At 45.6% G+C, this 19,587-nt stretch overlaps 4 protein-coding genes across 5 annotated transcripts; all 4 read left to right on the forward strand.

Moving 5' to 3' along the window:
* Positions 1-3,162: 3,162 nt before the first annotated feature.
* Positions 3,163-7,908, forward strand: LOC120650073 (probable ethylene response sensor 1). Of its 2 annotated transcripts, none has more exons than XM_039927091.1 (6): positions 3,163-3,713; positions 4,007-4,952; positions 5,293-5,661; positions 5,738-6,004; positions 7,051-7,178; positions 7,350-7,908. In XM_039927091.1, the coding sequence occupies exons 2-6, from the start codon at positions 4,047-4,049 to the stop codon at positions 7,582-7,584; spliced, it is 1,905 nt and encodes a 634-aa protein (XP_039783025.1). In that variant the 5' UTR covers positions 3,163-3,713; positions 4,007-4,046; the 3' UTR covers positions 7,585-7,908. The 2 variants fall into 2 exon arrangements, with proteins under 2 accessions (XP_039783025.1, XP_039783026.1); XM_039927092.1 differs by having other exon boundaries at positions 3,262-3,434; positions 7,350-7,893.
* Positions 7,909-8,255: 347 nt separating this feature from the next.
* On the forward strand, positions 8,256-11,274 carry LOC120650074. The gene is made up of 6 exons (XM_039927093.1): positions 8,256-8,732; positions 9,116-9,230; positions 9,360-9,565; positions 9,672-9,699; positions 10,414-10,522; positions 11,039-11,274. Exons 1-6 carry the CDS (start codon positions 8,442-8,444, stop codon positions 11,118-11,120), a joined length of 831 nt encoding a protein of 276 aa, XP_039783027.1. The 5' UTR covers positions 8,256-8,441; the 3' UTR covers positions 11,121-11,274.
* A 4,636-nt stretch (positions 11,275-15,910) lies between these two features.
* Positions 15,911-16,777, forward strand: LOC120650078 (uncharacterized protein C6G9.01c-like). Its single transcript, XM_039927096.1, has one exon. The coding sequence runs from the start codon at positions 16,036-16,038 to the stop codon at positions 16,525-16,527; it is 492 nt and encodes a 163-aa protein (XP_039783030.1). The 5' UTR covers positions 15,911-16,035; the 3' UTR covers positions 16,528-16,777.
* Positions 16,778-17,526: 749 nt separating this feature from the next.
* Positions 17,527-19,045, forward strand: LOC120650076 (elongation of fatty acids protein 3-like). Its single transcript, XM_039927094.1, has one exon. The coding sequence runs from the start codon at positions 17,725-17,727 to the stop codon at positions 18,823-18,825; it is 1,101 nt and encodes a 366-aa protein (XP_039783028.1). The 5' UTR covers positions 17,527-17,724; the 3' UTR covers positions 18,826-19,045.
* Positions 19,046-19,587: the final 542 nt, after the last annotated feature.

Below are 19,587 nucleotides of genomic sequence, written 5' to 3' on the forward strand. Positions count from 1 at the left end.
AGCGACATGTGCCATGGAGGAGAAATGGCTAAGGGTTGATGCTATGCTCATATAGTGTGATGGAGGAACTCATTGCATATGAGACATGATATGGAGTTATGTGACCAAAGTGGAGAAGATCAAGACAAGGTTTGGCTTGATGGACCGGTTGCAATGGAGAAGGACAAGTCACGGCTTTGAAGCGAGGGACCGCGAGGCGGTGAAGCTTGGACAAGATTTGGCGCCGATGGACCGAGGCAACGGTGAAGAGCGAGTAAGGTCAAGATCGATGGACCAAAGAGGTCATGTGATGATATGGAGTGGATCATATCATTCAAGGAAGATCAAACCAAGTGTTGACTCATGATGATGATCAAAAGACTTGATGGAGTTTGGTGCTTGTGTGGCATCAACATTTGGGAAGATGAAATGGAATGCGCAAAGCAAATATATGACTTGTAGGGCATTTCATTTCACCAGTCAAAGGTTGTGTAGAGAAGTGCATGACCGGATTTAGGATAGATGGCCGTACTATCAAGAGGGGCAAACTTGTTTGCATATCGGTCATCTAGTGCCACTTGAGCGATCTAACATTGCGATGTTGCTAGGATCGAGTGGCGTGTTGAGATCAAGTGAAAGTTCTTTGAAAATGATTGTGAAATGCTAACACACATGCACATGGTGTTGTTTACGTGGTGGTGTTGGCACATTTGCAAAGGAGAAAGAGTTGGAGTTGATGTTTATCAACTTTGGGATGCAAGAAAGGCTTTTCGGTGTTCTTCGGAGATTAGGTTGGCTCTTAGAATGAAATACTTCTTTGATCGATTGTGTTTTGGATCAAATATTCTGTTGGGTTGTGTAGCCCTCTGAATAAGCTTTCCATAGAGTCCAAGATCACCAAATTTGGACATTGGAGCTAAGAGTTATGACCGTTTTACTGAGGTACACTTTTGCTGGAAATAGACTTACGGACGGTCCGCTCCTGGTGGGCGGACGGTCCGCCGTTATCTCGGATGAGCTCGAACAGAACCATTTTGGCTCTGTTGGTGGTCCAAAATGAACTGCGGACCGTCCAGTCCATGGGGCGGACGGACCGCATTTAAAAGCTGAAACGGGTGTAGAAACTTGGTAGTTCTGTCTTGGGTGTCCAAATTGTACTGTGGACGGTCCGGCCCTTGGGGGCGTACGGTCCACCTCCTACTGAAAATTTTGGGACAGAAACACTGTGGTTTCTGTGTGTGCTCACTTTTTGAACGGCGGTCGGTCCGCCCCTGGGAAGCGGACAGTCCGCCGGTCACTTCCAGATTTAGTCAGAGACGTTTGCAAATCGGTTGGTTCGAAGTTTTGAACCGCGGACGGTCCGCCCCAAGTGTGCGGACAGTCCGCCCGGGGCTCTAACGGTCGACTCTGACACATAATCATTGCAGTTTTAGCCGTTGGTTTTGAATGGCGGACAGTCCGGTCTCTGTAAGGCGGACAGTCCGCGAAAACTCTGTTTTTACGGGATTTGAGGGCAACGGCTAGTTTGGGGCCTCCCTCTATAAATAGAGGGTGTGGCCGGCCATTTGAGGTTGCTGAGCAACTTGGGGACTTAGTGTCCATGTGTGAGAGTGCTTGAGAGCCCTCTACTCACTCTAACTTGATAGTAATCATCTGATCGAGTGAGAGAGCGATTCTAGTGCGATTGCTTTGAGAGATTGCATCGAGTGGCACTAGGTGATCGTGTTGCGAGCCGGTGTGCTTGTTACTCTTGGAGGTTGCCACCTCCTAGACGGCTTGGTGGCAAGAGGCTCCGTTGAAGCCCGCGAGAAGATTGTGCGGTGCTCCAGAGAAGAGATTGTGAGGGGTATTGTGATCACCCCGCGGGAGCCGCGAAGAGCAACTCTAGTTGAGCGAGACGTGAAGAGCAACAAGTGGTTCGGTCAGATCATGTGCTAGAGCTCGGTGTGAGCACTCTACGTGGGAGAGTGTGACTTGAGAGTCACCACTAGTAAGAGCATCGGCGACAAACTTGGAGCTTGTCTCAACGGGGATTAGCTTGGTGGCAAACAAGTGAACATCGGGATAAAAATCAACGTGTCAATTTTGTCCACTCTTCTCGGTGGTTTGCATTCTCCAAATCACAATCCTTGTATTTACATTCTTCTATATCTTGTGCTTGTGTAGTTGCTCTCTAGTGATTAGTTAGCTTGTGTAGCTTGCTAATCATCTTCTTACTTGTGTAGCTAGAAGTAGAGATCCTAGTGTAACTAGTTAGCTTGTGTAGCTTAATTAGTTACTTTTACTTAGATTGTGTAGCTAAACAAGTTGAGCTCTTGGATTTGGATTGTGTATCCTTGTCCTTGAGCATCTAGTGAGTCTAGGTTTGGTTTTGTGCTTTTGCTCATTATAATTGTGTAGGAGCTCCCCCGGTTTGTGAAGTACTAGTGCTTAGACTTGTGTGGCTTGGTATTAGAATTATCTGGAGAGTTCTTTCTAGCTTGGCACTCCATTTGTTTTGTGTAGGTCTTTGAGTCATAGTTATAGGTGTGAAGTCTTGACTAAGCGAATAGTTTCAATTCCGTATTTATTTTGGTTAGCCAGCGCGATTAAATTTAGAAAAAACTATTCATCCTTCTCTAGACCCTACAGAGGGACCTCGATGGATCGCTCGTCGCCTGCTCTCCGGCAAGGGCAGGGGCAGCGAGCCTCCTCCACGCGCTGGGCTGGGTCGCTGGGAGGCCGCCCGCCTGCACCAGCGCGCGTCAGGCCTGGCTGCCTCGCGCAGCGGGCTCCCGGGCCTCTCGTGGATCTCCAGTCACGGCGGCGGGTGCCTCGGCTCGCGGCGACGGCCGGAGGTCCAGGTGAGCGTGGGCGTGAATGGGTCCACGGGATCGGGCCTTCTCTCCTGTTAGAGAGAAGGGTAAATACGTCTTTCTCCACCTCCGTCAGCCACCGTAACCCTCTATTCCATTCAAAAGACCACACAGATCATAAGAAAAACGTGAGGACATACGGGTGCAACCAAACTTTTGGGAACAGAGGTCGGTACCAACTTTCGTAAAGACATACACCTAAAAACACTCCCGTGCCTGGCCGTCGTCCGCCTCGGCGCGGAGGCAGTGCTGAGCTCAGCTCAAGCCTCAGCGTGGTAGAGACAAACGGGGCCCAAAAAGAAAAGACCAAGCGGGGCAAGGAAAGGCAGGGGGGACAGACGCTCACGCAGACGACGGGAGGAGGCCAGGAGCAGCGCACCAACACTGCTCCCCTCCTCTCCCACTCCCACCGCCTACCGGCCGCGGTTGGATTGGACTTTCTTTTCCCCTTCTTTTGCCGTGGTTGCCTTCCCTTTTCAGCGCCGCTTTCTCTTTCACCCCGCTCCGCTCCGCTCCCTTGCCCCCCGGCCCGCCCGCCTACCCTTTCGCAGCCTCGCCTCGCCTCGCCGCCGCCGCCGCCGCCCGCCGCCGCCGATCGAGGTACTGGCCCCCCTGCCCTCGCCACCGCCTCGCGCGCGGTCTGGATCTGGGGTTTCCCTCTTTCTCTCGGGTTGATCCGGGGGGAAGGAGCGCGGGGGGCTGGTGGGTGGGCAGGGGCCGAGGGGGTTGCCGATCCTAGGGCTGCCGCGGGTGAAGGCGTCGACCTTGCCGGTGCCGCCGCTCCTCGTGCTGGGTTCCGATTGCTGCTGGTTGGGGCTCTGCGACCGAGGCCTCGGTGGGGGAGCGATTGGCTACTGTGCGCTGGTGGAGTGGGGAAAGGTGATTTCCTTGTGGCTCAAATGGGACGGGGGTGCTTAAATCCTTGCTTTAGATGGCAGGAGGGGCTGAAGGCTGTCGGGAAATGGGAATTGGATTGGGGAGTTGTCCATCGTGTGCGATTTACATGCTCTGCTGCTAGTGTGCTCTTCTGTGTTCATAGGCTTACTGTTTGAGTCTCGATTTGCGACACATTTCCTGCAATTCGAGATCGGAAATGGTGTGAGCTATTTAAGGGGGGCAAGTGTTATGGACCTAGGCGAAGGCAGCTCATCTTTATTTTTGTTCTTCCGCAGGAAATGATGCGAGAACTGATGCGACAATAAAGCTTCCCGGATGGACGGATGCGATTGCATCGAGCCACTATGGCCAACGGACGATCTGCTCGTCAAGTATCAGTACATCTCGGACTTCTTCATAGCCCTCGCGTATTTCTCGATCCCGCTGGAGCTCATCTACTTCGTGAAGAAGTCGTCCTTCTTCCCGTACAGATGGGTCTTGATCCAGTTTGGCGCGTTTATAGTTCTCTGTGGGGCGACCCATCTTATAAACCTGTGGACTTTCACCACACACACCAAGACTGTTGCTATAGTCATGACCATAGCAAAGGTTTCTACGGCGGTTGTTTCCTGTGCAACAGCTCTGATGCTTGTTCATATTATCCCTGACTTGTTGAGTGTGAAAACAAGGGAGTTGTTCCTGAAGAATAAAGCTGAAGAGCTTGATAGGGAGATGGGATTGATAAGGACGCAGGAGGAGACCGGCAGACATGTTAGGATGCTTACCCACGAAATCAGAAGTACACTTGATAGGCATACAATTTTGAAGACTACTCTTGTTGAGCTAGGAAGGACCTTGGGTCTGGAAGAATGTGCGTTGTGGATGCCATCTAGAAGTGGTTCAAGTCTTCAACTTTCACATACATTGCGCCACCAGATTACTGTCGGGTCATCTGTACCAATTAATCTTCCTGTCGTCAATCAAGTGTTCAGTAGCAACCGTGCAATCATTATACCCCACACGTCTCCTTTGGCACGGATTCGACCACTTGCAGGTCGATATGTTCCGCCAGAAGTGGCTGCAGTGCGTGTACCTCTTCTTCATCTTTCGAACTTCCAAATAAATGATTGGCCAGAGCTTTCAGCAAAAAGCTTTGCAATCATGGTTTTGATGCTTCCATCTGACAGTGCAAGGAAATGGCATGTGCATGAATTGGAGCTCGTTGAGGTCGTTGCTGATCAGGTTAATGCTCTATCTCTAGCTATGGTTATTATAACATTGATGCTTGTAGTAGGCAAAAAATGTGTTTATTGTCTTTTCAAAGTCATATGATCAATTTCTCATCAATCATGATCCGTCAATTAAGACATCCTTTTCACAAGTACAATGTAATGATGACAGGCCTTCTAATATCACTAAATTCTTTCTGAAAGCATATGATTCTGAAACCAACTAGCCAGCTGCAAAAGTCAGATTCCCTTGCTTGTTTATTAATCTCAATACCTTTCTCAAAGTTAACAAGCTGTTAAATGATATTGCCAAACATATCTGTTGTTTATACCTCTTTTTTTTGTTCCTTCAGGTAGCAGTTGCACTATCTCATGCGGCTATTCTTGAAGAGTCCATGCGAGCACGTGATCTACTAATGGAGCAGAATGTTGCCCTGGATTTAGCTCGAAGAGAAGCTGAGATGGCCATCCGAGCTCGCAATGATTTCCTAGCTGTTATGAATCACGAAATGAGAACACCCATGAATGCAATAATAGCCCTTTCCTCCTTGCTTTTAGAAACTGAGCTTACACCTGAGCAGCGGTTAATGGTGGAAACTGTACTGAAAAGCAGCAATCTTTTAGCAACACTCATCAATGACGTGCTGGATCTTTCCAAACTCGAAGATGGAAGCCTTGAATTGGAAATTAAAGCATTCAATCTCCATGCTGTTTTCAAAGAAGTATGCACCATCTGTTTCCGATATCTAATATCTATATATGTGATGCAGTTAACTAAATTCTCATTCGGTTTTACAGGTGATGAGTTTCATCAAACCAATTGCATCTATCAAGAGGCTATCTGTATCAGTTATGTTGGCACCAGATTTGCCGTTAAGTGCCATTGGCGATGAAAAGAGACTCATGCAAACTATTCTGAACATATCTGGCAATGCTGTTAAATTTACCAAGGAGGGACACATCACCCTTGTAGCTTCCGTTGTGAAGGCTGACTCTTTGAGAGAGTTTAGAACCCCAGAGTTTCATCCGGCTGCAAGCGATGACCACTTCTATTTGAAAGTTCAGGTAATATTCTAGCGAGGCTTATGTGAATAATTTGTCCTGGGCTTGTCAATGGGCTCATTGTCTTCCCATATGATCCAGAAATCAAGAAGAGTTCCGTACAAATAGCTGTATGCATCGTTTCCTTTCAAAAGAAACAAAAAACTTGTATGCATTGTGCACAGAGTTAAAAACTCGCAGTAAATCTGGAACATTCATTTGATTGCCCGTTGTAATACTTTAACCCTGGCTGCAGCCATGTCGAAAACTCTCAATTTAAGCATCGCATGATGTCAAGAATCTTTTTTTTTATGTCTACTTATGCGCGACTTATTTTCTAATGTACTCTGGGTTTGGATCCACTATGTAAGCCTGACAATGAAGTACCTTTACTAATATGTGCATTTTCTAGCATGAATAGTTACCTACTACTCCCTCCGTTCCAAAATGTTAGTCGTTTTGGCTTTTCTAGATTCATAGTGTTTGCTATGCATCTAGATATAACATATGTCTAGATACATAGCAAAATATATGAATCTAGAAAAGTCAAAACGACCTACATTTTGGAACGGAGGGAGTAACTTGTAATGAGGATGTTTGTATGGATCTTCTCTTTGTTTTAACATTGATGATATTTGAAATCTGATTACTTCTTTATATTGTTGTCGAATTAGTTGGGTGTAGTCATTTGTTGCATCATGTTTGAGTTGCCAGGATTGACTTAGCCTCAGGACCAACGTAGACCGAAATGACATTGCGAAAAGATAAAATAGCCTTGCATTAGAAGCTTTTGTGTTTTTGCCAGGGGGGTGGGGGCATTCCCAACTCTAGGTTGGCCAAATCACGGTATTGTAGCCAAATCTAACTTATCACAAGAGAACAGAGGCTTATAAAAATTCCATTTTGGTTGATACAACTTTTCCTGGGTTTCATGCTTATAACTGGGAAAGGTTTCATATTTGCAGATTGTGAACATTGCATGGACACATGAAGCAAAGCTGTCCTTCTCTGCTTAGCTATTATTAACAGTTTTTGTTGCTTTAATTCTCTGTTACTTCACTATTTTGCAGGTAAAAGATACAGGCTGTGGTATTATTCCTCAGGATCTACCTCATGTATTTACAAAGTTTGCTCATCCTCAAAGTGGAGGAAACCGAGGGTTCAATGGTAGTGGTCTTGGCCTTGCTATATGCAAAAGGTAATTTATTATTGCAGCTCCTTGTGGTTCCTTCTGCGTGATGTTGTTTTTGGTGACTCAAGCTTCCTTTTGAGCATCATGGAAAGATCTTTTGTACATCCTAATGCTGGATTGATTGGTCAGTCATTCATGCACTTCAACTCAGCAGCATCTCTGAAAATTCCATTTCAGGTTTGTTAGTCTCATGGGAGGGCACATCTGGCTCGACAGCGAAGGAACAGGAAGAGGTTGCACCGCAACATTCATCATCAAGCTCGGCGTGTGCGACAACACAAACACCTACCAGCAGCAGCTGATCCCTCTAGTCTGGCCAAGCAGTGCAGACTCCGATTCATCTGGCCCAAAAGCGCTCCCCGACGGGAAAGGATCCGCCTCCCTGAAATCTCGGTACCAAAGAAGCGTATGAGCTTACTGTAAATGATTGACGGCGTAGCCCCAAGTAGGGGGGACCGATTAGTTCCACCACCTAATTTTGTTTGTAACCCTGTCATAGCAGGCATATAATGTACAAATAATGTAAAGCAAATGGGGACTGCGGCTGTGTACCTGGGTGGCAACACTGACTTGCTGCATTGAGTAGTTTATCCTGCCAGCGGATTGAATTGCTTGTTCTGGGGTGTGCGCGCCCGTTTGCGACCCCCGTAACTCGTTGCTTGCTCTGTTGTAATCTCATTATATATCCATCGTGTAAGATGAAATTTATTGCAAAAAAAAATTGCACGGGTAACAAGCTGTTTTGGACGCTATTGCGGTTCCGCCAGGTTCTAAAAACTGTGTTTCTGTGGTTCAGCTAATTAGTAGCTACTGGCTGAGACTGACAAGTTTCATTTGCTAAGAAAACGCTGCTAAGTGCGTCAGGTACATGGAACTATGAGAGGCTAATCGTCATTATCCAAGGGAAATACTGCATAATTTACACCATTATTAAAAATATGCATTATGCTTTACTTATAAAAATAGTAAATATATAAAAAGTGCGAGTCCCCAGCTTATTACTGCTGTGCTAGTGCTAGTCGACATTAGTGTTTTGGAAGAAAGGTAAAGACGGGTTTCCCAATCCAAAACGATATGTGGGGTCCACATGGACGTGACTAATCCTCTGTTCCTTCAGGCCAACACTTTCCCCAATCAAACTCGTCTTCCACGGCGAGGTTGCGTTATTGCGCGGCTAGGGTTCGTCTCATTGCCGCCGCCCTCCTATCCATCCCGCCTCCTTGGAGGCATCCCTTGGATTCATCGACCAACTGATCGATCAAGTCGACGATGGCGCTGTCCTCGGCGGCACACAAGATCCCGCTGGAGGTCGCGCACACCCTCGTAGAGATCGCCGAGGTCGCGCGCTACGCCTACCACCACCGTCCAGGCTATCATGTGGCCCAAGACGGAGATCTGATCACGCCGCCCCCGGAAGCTGATGGCGGCGGGGGCGCCGGTGAGGAGGCCGCACGGCTAAGGGAGGAGAACGCCATGCTCCGCGCCCGAATCGCCGACGACCTGGCGCTCCTCCGCGAGCTGCACGGCGCACCCTGCGTCTCCAAGGAGTGCCCTCCTGATGTACTTTGTTGCACCTTCCCTTTGAATGCTGTTTCTGATTTTTAACTTTTTTTTCTATGGAAATTGGCACTTTCTTACACAGGCATTAGTTACAAAAGCATGCATATCCCTGTTGTTCTGCTAAAACCAAATTATACCTAAAAAATGATATGTCATACATTGTTATCCCTATATATACACTTACCGGTGTATCTAGATGTGATGTCGATGGTAGATTAACCTTATTGTGTGATACTTGCTAATTTATCACCTATTTGCAGATAAGAAGAAACATTATATAGTTGAAATTCATTTTGGTGTATTCACATGCCATGTCCAGCTTATAGTTATGTTGTTCTTGTATATTTTGTTGATTTTGTTGTTCCTGAATGTGATCGATGCAGCTGTACAATCGGCTGATGGCAGCGGTCAACAATGCTAGCTTCCTTGCTCATCTTGAAAAATTACAGGATGAGTCAGCATGTCAACATGCTGAATTATCATCTGACAATATGACAGGTTCATACTTGCTAAATATTGTGAATTTTGTTTCTATACTATGTTTTATGGTCACTATTGGTTCGGATGTATCCTGCCAAAGATGCTGAGAACTTAACCCATTTCCATTTGGTGCTTTTATTGAACCAGAGGTGGAAATTGGTGACATTCCAGACAAAATGGGTAATGGGAAGAAAGGATCATGGGTCTTGGTTGCTAGTGATACTGCAGGGGCTATTTTGGAGGAAATTAGTGGGATTGATGATGAAAATTATGTTATGATCAATGAAGATGACATCGTTGATAGTATTGCCACCTTTGTTGCTAGGTGCATTATTGAAGATCCAATGTCCAAGGTACTTGCTTCTTTAAGAGTTGTTTTGAGAGGCTATCAAGGATTGGTGAGCATTGTCTCCACCACTTTTATGTTGTTCTAACTGTTTTGTATTATGATTCCTTCAGTCATTATCGCCAACGCAGCTCCAAAAGGGTACGTCTATCCTCCATGCTGCACTAAGTTAAATATCATGCCCTTATTAAATAGCTGTCCATGTTACTGGGATTCATTATTTCAAAATAATTGCCAAAATACTCAGCTCCTCTGCTATTTGCCCAACTATATGCGTGCATGATCATCATAACATGTTCTTTTTATGTATCTGGTTTAAGTTACTTGAGGATTATTTAAGATTTAGGGAATTGTAGATGATGTCGCTCTGGCACCTTGCAATATTTGAGAGTGTACAGCACTAATGTATGATGTACACTGTTGATAAAGCTAATCTTCATAGCGGCAATACCCTTGCTAAATTAGATATCAGCTTTCACTGAGATTGTGTATATGTTGTAAGCACTTGGTTTTCAGATAGCTATGTTTTATGAGGTAGTACTGGTGAAGGTCATGTTGGGAATGCTAACCTTCTAGTTTAGATGGTATGGTGTGTCTCAAATAAAGGAATTGCTTCCAACTTCCTATAGATGAGGGAAGATTTAGTCTATGCTATATTTGTATTTTTTAAGTTCTTATTGAATTGACAGTAGAGATGAACTGGGTGGTTAACAACTAACATAAATATTAGACAGTACATGGTAGGTTGAACTTTGTTTTTTTATTCTTGCTAGTGGCAGTATATGTGAATGTTTTTTGCATCAGTTTTCTGTGTTGATTATCTAATATATTTATGGGCTTAACTTATCTAAGCAGCTGTTGCAAAGGCATTAGATAGCATGAAAGCTCGGTGGAGATGGTCAACCTTTTGGGAGGCTGCGCAAGTTATTTATATCTTGGCTACTTGGGGAATCACAATAGCAGGGTAAATTTCTCATCATGCCTGTCTGCGGTTGCACACCAAAAGTTTACTCCTCCACCTCCCATTTTGGTGTATCACTGTTTAAGATTTTTATTTCTCTTTATTCGTTAGGTGTGTATAGAGTATTTTTGCAATGCTAGCCTGCTATTGGTAATCATCATTATTCATCATCTTAAATACTTCCTCTGATTGGAAATAGTAGCCCATCTAGGTTTGTCTAAGCTCTTTTCTAACTTTTTGACCGAATATATTGACATTGCTACATTCATTATGTAAAATACTTCCATAATATATTACTCTTTTCATTTAAGATAGTTTATTTTTATAGATATTGTTGGCAGGTATCATAATGAAGACCTTGTCGATGTCTTATGTGTCTTTAATTGGTACTATACTTATGTTAGGATGATGATAAACTGATTATTGTGAGAAAATACATTTATCTACAACTATAAATAATATGTGCGAAGCATGTCTGATGTCTCTTCTTTTCTCTGTTATCTTTTGAACTGGATTCAGGTTGTACAAGAGCCGTCATGTCCTGAAGGTTGCAGCGAAGGGTGCTGCTGCGTCTGCCAGATTCGTTATGAAGGCACTGTGAGTGCAAAAGCACAAGTATCATGTAAAATGGAATGATCAGCAAGTTGTAAAATGTAAATACAAATTCGTTGTGTTAGTTGTACATATGTGATTGCAACATATTCTATCATGAATTGATTCCAGCCTGATGAATTGTTTCACTTATCTTCTTTTTATGCACGGTGCTGAAACTGCTGCCGAGCAAGGTGTACATACAAAACTTGTTGCATGAGCACATCTGTGGTTGCAGTGCGATGTTACTGTGAACTAGCGGTTCTCAGAAATGGCGGGTTGTCATCTACTACAATCTATATGGATGTGCGAATATAAGGTGTCTCAGTTGATACTGTATTAGAGCCGTTGAACGTGCTTGCTACACTTCGGTGTGTGTCCCAGGCATGTCCACACATGCTTGTCATATTGGTCAAAATAACTGCGTGATTTGTTTGGAGTCGTTTTACTGGCTCCTACCTAGTGACTATCCTTAACGTGGAAATTTAGGTTCAGAAGGATGGTGGATTCTGGATTTTGGGCTGATTAATGGTGAAACTACGGTATTCATGATTAAGCCACAATTTATTTGAAATGCTGTGCGCAGCACAGAAATTCTGATTCCTCGATATTGAACTTCTTCTTTGGTACGTACGCATCAAGGTATTATGCTATGCTAATCTGGATTCAGGCTCGGTTTGTGCGTAACAGCTCAGGGAAATATGTTAGTCAAATCATGTAAACGGAGACTAGACGATAGTCAAACATGTTAGCTACGAAAGTAACTTGCATGTACATGGGGTGTCAGAGACAGCTGCACAAAGCCAAATGGCATCATATCATACGAACCTTTGCCGTGTCAGCAGAGCCAAATGACAAAGTCAAATCCCGTCAAGGAGGACACAACATCATACCGGATTAGTTTAGGAACCAAACGAATCGCTCTTTTCACACGGGGGAGGGAATGCTGCACCACCACACTCCATAGAGATGCTGCGTGCTGTTTTTTTTTTGAAAATGGAAAAAACATTCCATTAAACGTGAGCTCCAGGTTTGTCACCGGAGACCAACGGAGATACAAATTCTGGTACATGGTCCATGAATATTTTTGAGGCATCCACGACCAAGCTAGCAGCATAGGCAGCTAAACTATCTGCAACTCGGTTACATGCTCTATTACAAACGGAGATTACAGATTTAGTAAAATCAAAGTACAACAAATCTCGCGTTTGCCTAAACAAAGCCCCATACAGACTCCTGTCCCAAGCAGATGATCTAAGTGCTTCACCAAGAATTGTTGCATCTATCTCCAAAACAATATGAGTCATTCCCAATTGGGCAGCATGCTCCACACTCCGCATCGCTCCTACTGCTTCTGCATGCAGTGGACTTGAAAGCATTTGCAACTTTCCAAACCCCACTTCCAAAACATCTCCTCTACTATTTCTTATTACACAACCCCAGCCGCCAGTACCAGTGTTGTGGCTGTAAGAAGCATCACAATTGATCTTGAAAAATTCAGACGCAGGTGGTTTCCACTTTACATTGCATTTTTGGGAGATTTGTGTGGGCAATTGCTGGAGCTTCTCCCACTCCAACAAATGGAATGTCGTGTTACTACAAACTTCTGATACACTGGCCATTTTTTGCCCTTCATTAGCTTTGTTTCTTGCCAACCACCATTGCCATAAAAAAAATCAGAATCCTATGCTGCAATTTCTGCTCCAGGTTGACTATTGTGCTCATTACTTCAGTTCCCTTCCTGCACTGCTCTAGCATCATTCTTATGTTCTCAAGGTTCATTTGGCGCCAACATTGCTTAACTCTCTTGCACTTGAAAAAAAGGTGGCCACAGTCCTCATCTAGGCAATTACACATTGGGCACACAATATCAATTTTGACCCCTTTCCTTGCAATATTTCGGCGCATTGGCAAGCTATTGTGAGCCATTCTCCAGGCAAACATTTTAACCTTATTTTGGAGTTTTAGCTGCCATATTTTCTGCCACCAAAAGCTCCCTCCCTTTTCAATATTCGAACCAGAGGATGAAGCATCTCTATTCAGCTTGCTGTCCCTGATTTGCACTGCACGTTTATAAGCAGATTTGACAGAGAAGAGGCCTTTTGGGTCAAAATGCCAAGCTGGCCAATCCTCCATCTGCATGTCAATGGGAATTGCAAGGATAGCTTGAGCATCTTTTGGACAAAAGGTCTCAAGGATTAACTGTTCATCCCAGCTTTCTGTCTGTGGATCAATCAACTCTGAAACTCTTGTCAACAGAGACTGACCCCTTGGTGTAGCAGGTTTTCTCGTGTGTCCTCGTGGCAGCCATGGATCAGACCAAATATTAACAGAACTTCCATTTCCAATTCTCCAAATGATCCCCTCCTTTAGCAACTCAACTCCTCTTAGAATACTTCTCCATGAATAAGAAATACCATCACGAGTTGTGCATCGCAGCATACTTATGTTTGGGAAGTATTTGGCCTTTAGCACTTGTGCGCATAGTGTTTCAGGGCAAGTTAGCAACCTCCAGGCTTGTCGAGACAGCATAGCTTGATTAAATAAATATAAATCCCTGAAACCTAATCCACCAGACTTCTTAGATCTTGTGAGTTTCTCCCAACTAAGCCAGTGTATCTTATTCACCTTGTCTTGTTGGCTCCACCAATACCTTGCAATCATAGTACTCAACTCATCACAAAACCCTTTTGTTAGATCAAAGCAAGACATAGCATATGTTGGGATAGATTGTGCCACTGCCTTTATAAGGATTTCTTTTCCAGCTTTTGAAAGGAGCTTCTCTTGCCACCCTTGGATCCTAACCCATACTTTCTTTTTTATGTACTCAAAGGTTCTCTTTCGAGATTTACCAACAGTTACCGGCAAACCCAAATATTTCTCACTTCTAGCTTCTTGATCTATTGATAGAATACTCATAACTTGCAACTTGACTTGATGATCAGAATTCGGGCTAAATAAGATAGAGGACTTACTTCTATTTATCACCTGCCCGGAGGCTCTTTCATAAACATTTAAGATACGCCTTAATTCATTGGCATCACTTTGGCTTGCCCGCATCAGGATCAGAGAGTCATCCGCAAAGAAAAGATGATTAACCCTTGGCGCACTACGACATATTTTGATTCCTTTTATCTTCTCTTCCATCTCTGCTTTTTGTAACATTGTAGACAAGCCTTCTGCACACATAATGAACAAATAAGGAGAAAGTGGGTCACCTTGTCTTAGCCCACGCTGAGGGTGGATCCTTTCTGTGTATTCACCATTCACTTTAATTTGATAAGAAACCGTGGTGACACATTTCATGATAAGCTTTATCCACTGCACATTGAATCCTAGTTTGAGCAGCATGTTTTCCAAAAAAACACCATTCCATTCTGTCATAGGCTTTGCTCATATCAAGTTTAATAGCTGCTACTCCTTCCTTTCCCTTCCTCCTATTATTCATGAAATGAGTAAATTCATAAGCCAACAAGACATTATCCGTAATTAAACGCCCAGGAACAAAAGCACTTTGTGAGGGGGAGATAATATGTGGCAGCACACTTTTAAGTCGGTTAGCAAGAACTTTTGATATTATTTTGTATACCACATTACAAAGGCTGATTGGGCGCAAATCATTGATTTTCTCTGGCACCCTTACCTTAGGAATCAGAACAATCACCGTATCATTCCAACCTTGTGGCATCTCCCCACCGTTTAGAAAATCCAGCACCTCTGCTTTAACTCGATCACCTACAAGAGTCCAGAATTTTTTATAAAAAACAGATGGCATACCATCAGCTCCTGGTGCTTTCAAATCTCTAATACTCCCCAGTGCTGCCCACACTTCATCATCAGAGAAAGGGGGCAAGAAGAGCATCATTCATCTCTTGTGTAACACGAGGGGTCACATAGCTCAGCACCTCCTCATACTGCTCACCTGCATGGGATAAAAACAAATTCTGGTAATGATTAGCAATAAAGCTTTTCATTCTATCCCCCTCCAACACATCCCCACCATCGTCCTTCAATGTCTTCAGCATGTTTTTGTGTCTCCTTTTCGAGGCGTATGCATGAAAGAACTTCGTGTTCCGATCCCCCTGAAGCAACCAAGTTGTCTTCATTTGGTCCAGTTGTGCTTACCTAAAATTTACCAAAATTTTTCTATAGCTCTTAGGAAATAAAATAAGGCTACTGTAAAAGTTATGGCTCCTAAAACTCAGTATAGCAGCATGGACAAATAACCCATTTAAACTAGACATATTACAAAATCTAATTTAAAAACTTATTCTAGAAATGTTTGCTGGGCCTACCAATTTTGCACAAGCCTATGCTCACCATATGCAACACTCTGGCCAAAGATGACATGCATCCAAAGGATGGATCTTGATATTTAAATAAAAGTGCATTAAACTGGTATTTAAAATAGAGCAAGATACATTGATCAAATGAAAAATTTTATGTAACAAAAGTTGTAGATCTTGTTACATAGAATCCAGAACAGTTTAGTTTGTATTTTTCCAATTTTTCTACGATTTTATATTTTTTACAAGTTTACTGTTTAATACGTCCTGGGCACCAGGACCTAAATGTAAATTTTTTTTATATTTAGGTCATGTCGCCAACTGGATGGGCGACAGCCCCCTGTCGCCCATTAGGGAGGCGACAGTCACCCATTTTTGAAAATTTCCCTATTTGGTATATATTTTTGAAATTTTGTTTTTTTAAATATAAAAATGAAAAAAATCGCGGTTTACAGCCTGTGCGTGAGGCTAGCCCAAGAAGCAGCCTAAAGAGGGCTCGGCCCATGAACCGGAACCCTTGTCTGCCGCAGCCCTGCACGGCTGCACTGGCTTCCCAGTTTGCAAACCCTTCTCGCCGTCATCCCCATCCTCGTAAGCTCCTGCGGCGGCGGCGAATTCCCCCTGTGTCTGTATTCTCCGATGGCCACCAAATCTCACAAGAAGAGGAAGCCTTCTGCCTCCAACCCCTCTATCAATCCCAAGCCCACCTCCTCCGACAAGAAACCCAAGCCCCCGAAGACCACCGAGGACCAGCCGGAGAAGGCGGCGGCGGACAAGAAACCGAATAAGCAGAAGGCGAGGGACGAGATCGACGAGATCTTCAGCGCCGCCAAGGCGGGCAAGAAGCGGAAGCCGGCGCAGCGGGAGGAGGCTGAGGCCCAGGGGGGCAAGCGGAAGAAGCCCAAGGTGAAGGTCGAGGGAGGCAGCAGCAAGAAGAAGAGCAACAAGACCCCGGGGAGTAAGGGTAAGGGTCGGATGGCGGACGACGACGACGAGGAGTTCGAGGAGAAGCGGCCGCGGCGGCGAACGGCGGACGGGCTCGCCATATACTCGGCCGAGGAGCTCGGGTTCGGCAAGGCCGATGCCGGCGGCACCCCGCTCTGCCCCTTCGACTGCGAGTGCTGCTTCTGAGCTCCCCTCTGGCCTAAGCTGCCTGATGTAGTGAGGTGATGTGCCGAGGTGAAAAAAGTGTGTTTGTGTTTTGCATTGCCTCACAAATTATATGGTGAGCGCACTTAGATTTGTGCTCTGATGAAATTAAATTTTGGTACATGTGTTATATTCATTGCTCCTGAGTCCTGAATGATGCTGAAATTAGGGTGCTGATGACTCAGGAATCTGTCTTAAAATTTGTATCCTAGTGTTTGGTTGATTACTTCCTCATGAGCATGAGTTATTGCTAGATATCTAATGTTCTAGCTCTTGGTAACTAGTCCGTTAAAGATGATATGTGACTGGTAGTTCATGAAACAAACATACAAAAAAAAATGCCTCCCATATGTTCTGAAATCTTGCTCAGAGTAATGAGAGGTTATTTTCTTTATTATTTAGCTGCCTCACCTTAAGATGATCATTTCTGTTGCTTATGTTTTGTGGTTCGCTAGAGTCGGCTTCTTTGGTTTAGTGTGGATGGCCTTCAGTCCTTCCTTGAAGCAGTATATGGTTTGCTAATTGGGATTGGGATTGGGATTCTGATAGATTATTTGACAAAGATACCAGGGACGAGAGGCTTATAGCAAGAAGCCGGTTTAGACTAGACAACTATTAAGATGTCGACTAAACTGTCAGGTTATTTCCCTGTCATTCCGTTCTGCACTTTTGCTGCTCAAACCATTTCTCTTTTTCCAAAGCAACCCCATCCGTGTCTCAATGGAGGTCTGTTAATTCTGTATGTACCTTTTAGTAGTGATGTTGCTCGAGTGCATTGCCACCATCAGGCATGACATGAATTACAGTTCCGGTAGCAGCTGCCTGAGATTTCTATGGTAAACAGCAGGAGCGGCACGGATGCGACCCTGAACGAGACCATTTTTTATGGGTGTTTTGATGCTTGTATTGGCATACATGACCAGAGAAGGATTGGCCAAGTGTTCTGAAAATCAGTCGGCGAGAAAACTTCAGACGGTCATTCTGGATCGATTTGCCGGCGCTTGCTGAAAACAACAATTAGGCAAGAAATAATACTTTTGCGGTGGGTTGTTAAACACACATCTTGGAATTTCTAGACTTCGGATTGGAGGGTTGTTAAGCTCTTAAGTTTTCCTTGAACATGTCCTTGCGTGCGAGGATCAATAAAATTTGTGGCTTGCGAGTACTTTGGCTCGCCAAATGCCCAAACGCAAATCTCTGAAAACAGAAATTCAGAAACAAACTGCCAAATCTCCCGAAAAGATGACAGCCTGCTTCACTCTCCTAGTCTTCAGTGACGGCGACGATTCATTCGGCCACTGGCACTGGGGCTCATCTCGTCCGATTTGCTCCCCATCTCGCGCGACGTGTCACGCGGAATACCACACCCCGGGCGAGCAGGCGAGGTCGCCGAGCAGATCAGTCTCAGCGGCCGGTTGCGCCACCGGAACCGGAAGTGAGTCGCGCCCGATGGCGGCGCTGCTGCTGAGCCGGGCGCGGTGGCTCCTGGTGGAGCACCCGGCGGTGGCGTCCTTCCGCTGGCAGCCGGGCCGCACGCTCGGCGCGACCCCGTCCTTCGCGGCCGCCGTCACCTGCGGCTACCTCGCCGCGGTGCTCGTCCTCCACCGCCTCGTCCTTCCGCGCCTCCCGCCGCTCCCGCCGCGGGCGCTGCGCTTGGCCTCCGCGGCCCACAACACGGTCCTCCTCGCGCTCTCCGCCACCATGGCCGCCGGGTGCGCGCTGTCCACGGCCGCCGCGGCGCCGCCGCCGCGGTGGGCGTGGCCCTTCTGCTTCCCCCCGGGCGGCGCCACGGAGGCGTCGGGCCCCGTCTTCTTCTGGGCGCACGTCTTCTACCTCTCCAAGGTGTACGAGCTCGGCGACACGCTGCTCATCCTGCTCGGCCGCCGCCCGCTCACGCTGCTCCACGTCTACCACCACGCCGTCGTCATCGCCATGTGCTACCTCTGGCTCGCCACGCGCCAGTCCCTGATGCCCATCGCGCTCGTCACCAACGCCGGCGTGCACGTCGTCATGTACTCGTACTACCTCTGCTGCAGCGTCGGGCTGCGCTGGCCTAGGCGGCTGAAGCGCGCCGTCACGGAGCTGCAGATCGTGCAGTTCCTCTTCAGCTTCACGGCCTCCGTGGTCATGCTGTGGCTCCACTTCACCGCCGGCGGCTGCGAGGGGATGGCCGGGTGGGTGTTCAACGCCGTCTTCAACGCGTCGCTGCTCGCGCTCTTCCTCGACTTCCATGGCGCCGCCTACAAAGCCGCAAAGGGGAACAAGGGCAAAGCAGAATGACGAGGCCAGCAGCGAATTAGTGGCCACCAATTACTTGTGAGATTTTACTGTTTTTAGACTTGTTTTTTCCTATCCATTTCAAAAAAGGCAAAGTAAGTAGTGTATTGGATCATGTAACATTTCTGATTTCAGTTTTGTTTTGCTTTTCCATCCAGAACAATCATGTCGCAACAACCTTTATGTGATAATTGGTGTAGCTGAATTATCCAAGTATCTCGAAGGGAAAAAAAAACAGAACGATTTATCTGGAGTGAGAAAAGATGCCATTGCATGAAAGAGGTCTCGGGCATCAATCAAATTTATAGCATTAATTCAATTTTGGCATAATTCAAGTAAAATTTAACCAATCCGGAACATGGAAAATTCTAAGAAAGCGTCATTCGTTATTGATGAGGGCCTAACATTAGGCGGCTGTATGTGTTTGCTTGCTAGAACAGCTCCGCTGCGCTTTCATTGTTACACTAATTTATGCAGCAGAGAATTCTACGTCAATCCGTCGTCATGTAATGCGAATGGCGATCCTTTGATGTTTATTAAATATACGACGCAGACGACAAAAAGTCATTGGTGATAGCATATACAAGTTGGTGCATCTTTTCTTTTTTTTCAATTGCCAAATCTGCGTCGCGTGAAGCCGAGAAAGACTACCACTTCCGCATTTCCGGAAGCTTCTCTAATCTAATTATTAAGGCCACACGGCGAGATTTAGGGTTCTGGGAGAAATTGGAGACCCTTTGCCAGCAAAAAAGAAAATGTATTCTA

Source organism: Panicum virgatum, chromosome 9K (genome assembly GCF_016808335.1).
Source record: "Panicum virgatum strain AP13 chromosome 9K, P.virgatum_v5, whole genome shotgun sequence".
Classification (NCBI taxonomy): Eukaryota; Viridiplantae; Streptophyta; class Magnoliopsida; order Poales; family Poaceae; genus Panicum; species Panicum virgatum.

What these genes read in the sequence shown, in the direction of transcription:
- LOC120650073 (XM_039927091.1), top strand. Translation starts at nt 4,047, where the DNA reads ATGGACGGATGCGATTGCATCGAGCCACTATGGCCAACGGACGATCTG. An exon ending in ACTTCTATTTGAAAGTTCAG is followed by an intron (nt 6,005 to 7,050) that starts GTAATATTCTAG and finishes ACTATTTTGCAG; the next exon opens with GTAAAAGATACAGGCTGTGG. An exon ending in GGCCTTGCTATATGCAAAAG is followed by an intron (nt 7,179 to 7,349) that starts GTAATTTATTAT and finishes ATTCCATTTCAG; the next exon opens with GTTTGTTAGTCTCATGGGAG.
- LOC120650074 (XM_039927093.1), top strand. Translation starts at nt 8,442, where the DNA reads ATGGCGCTGTCCTCGGCGGCACACAAGATCCCGCTGGAGGTCGCGCAC. An exon ending in TTGAAGATCCAATGTCCAAG is followed by an intron (nt 9,566 to 9,671) that starts GTACTTGCTTCT and finishes TGATTCCTTCAG; the next exon opens with TCATTATCGCCAACGCAGCT. An exon ending in TGGGGAATCACAATAGCAGG is followed by an intron (nt 10,523 to 11,038) that starts GTAAATTTCTCA and finishes AACTGGATTCAG; the next exon opens with GTTGTACAAGAGCCGTCATG.
- LOC120650078 (XM_039927096.1), top strand. Translation starts at nt 16,036, where the DNA reads ATGGCCACCAAATCTCACAAGAAGAGGAAGCCTTCTGCCTCCAACCCC.
- LOC120650076 (XM_039927094.1), top strand. Translation starts at nt 17,725, where the DNA reads ATGCCCAAACGCAAATCTCTGAAAACAGAAATTCAGAAACAAACTGCC.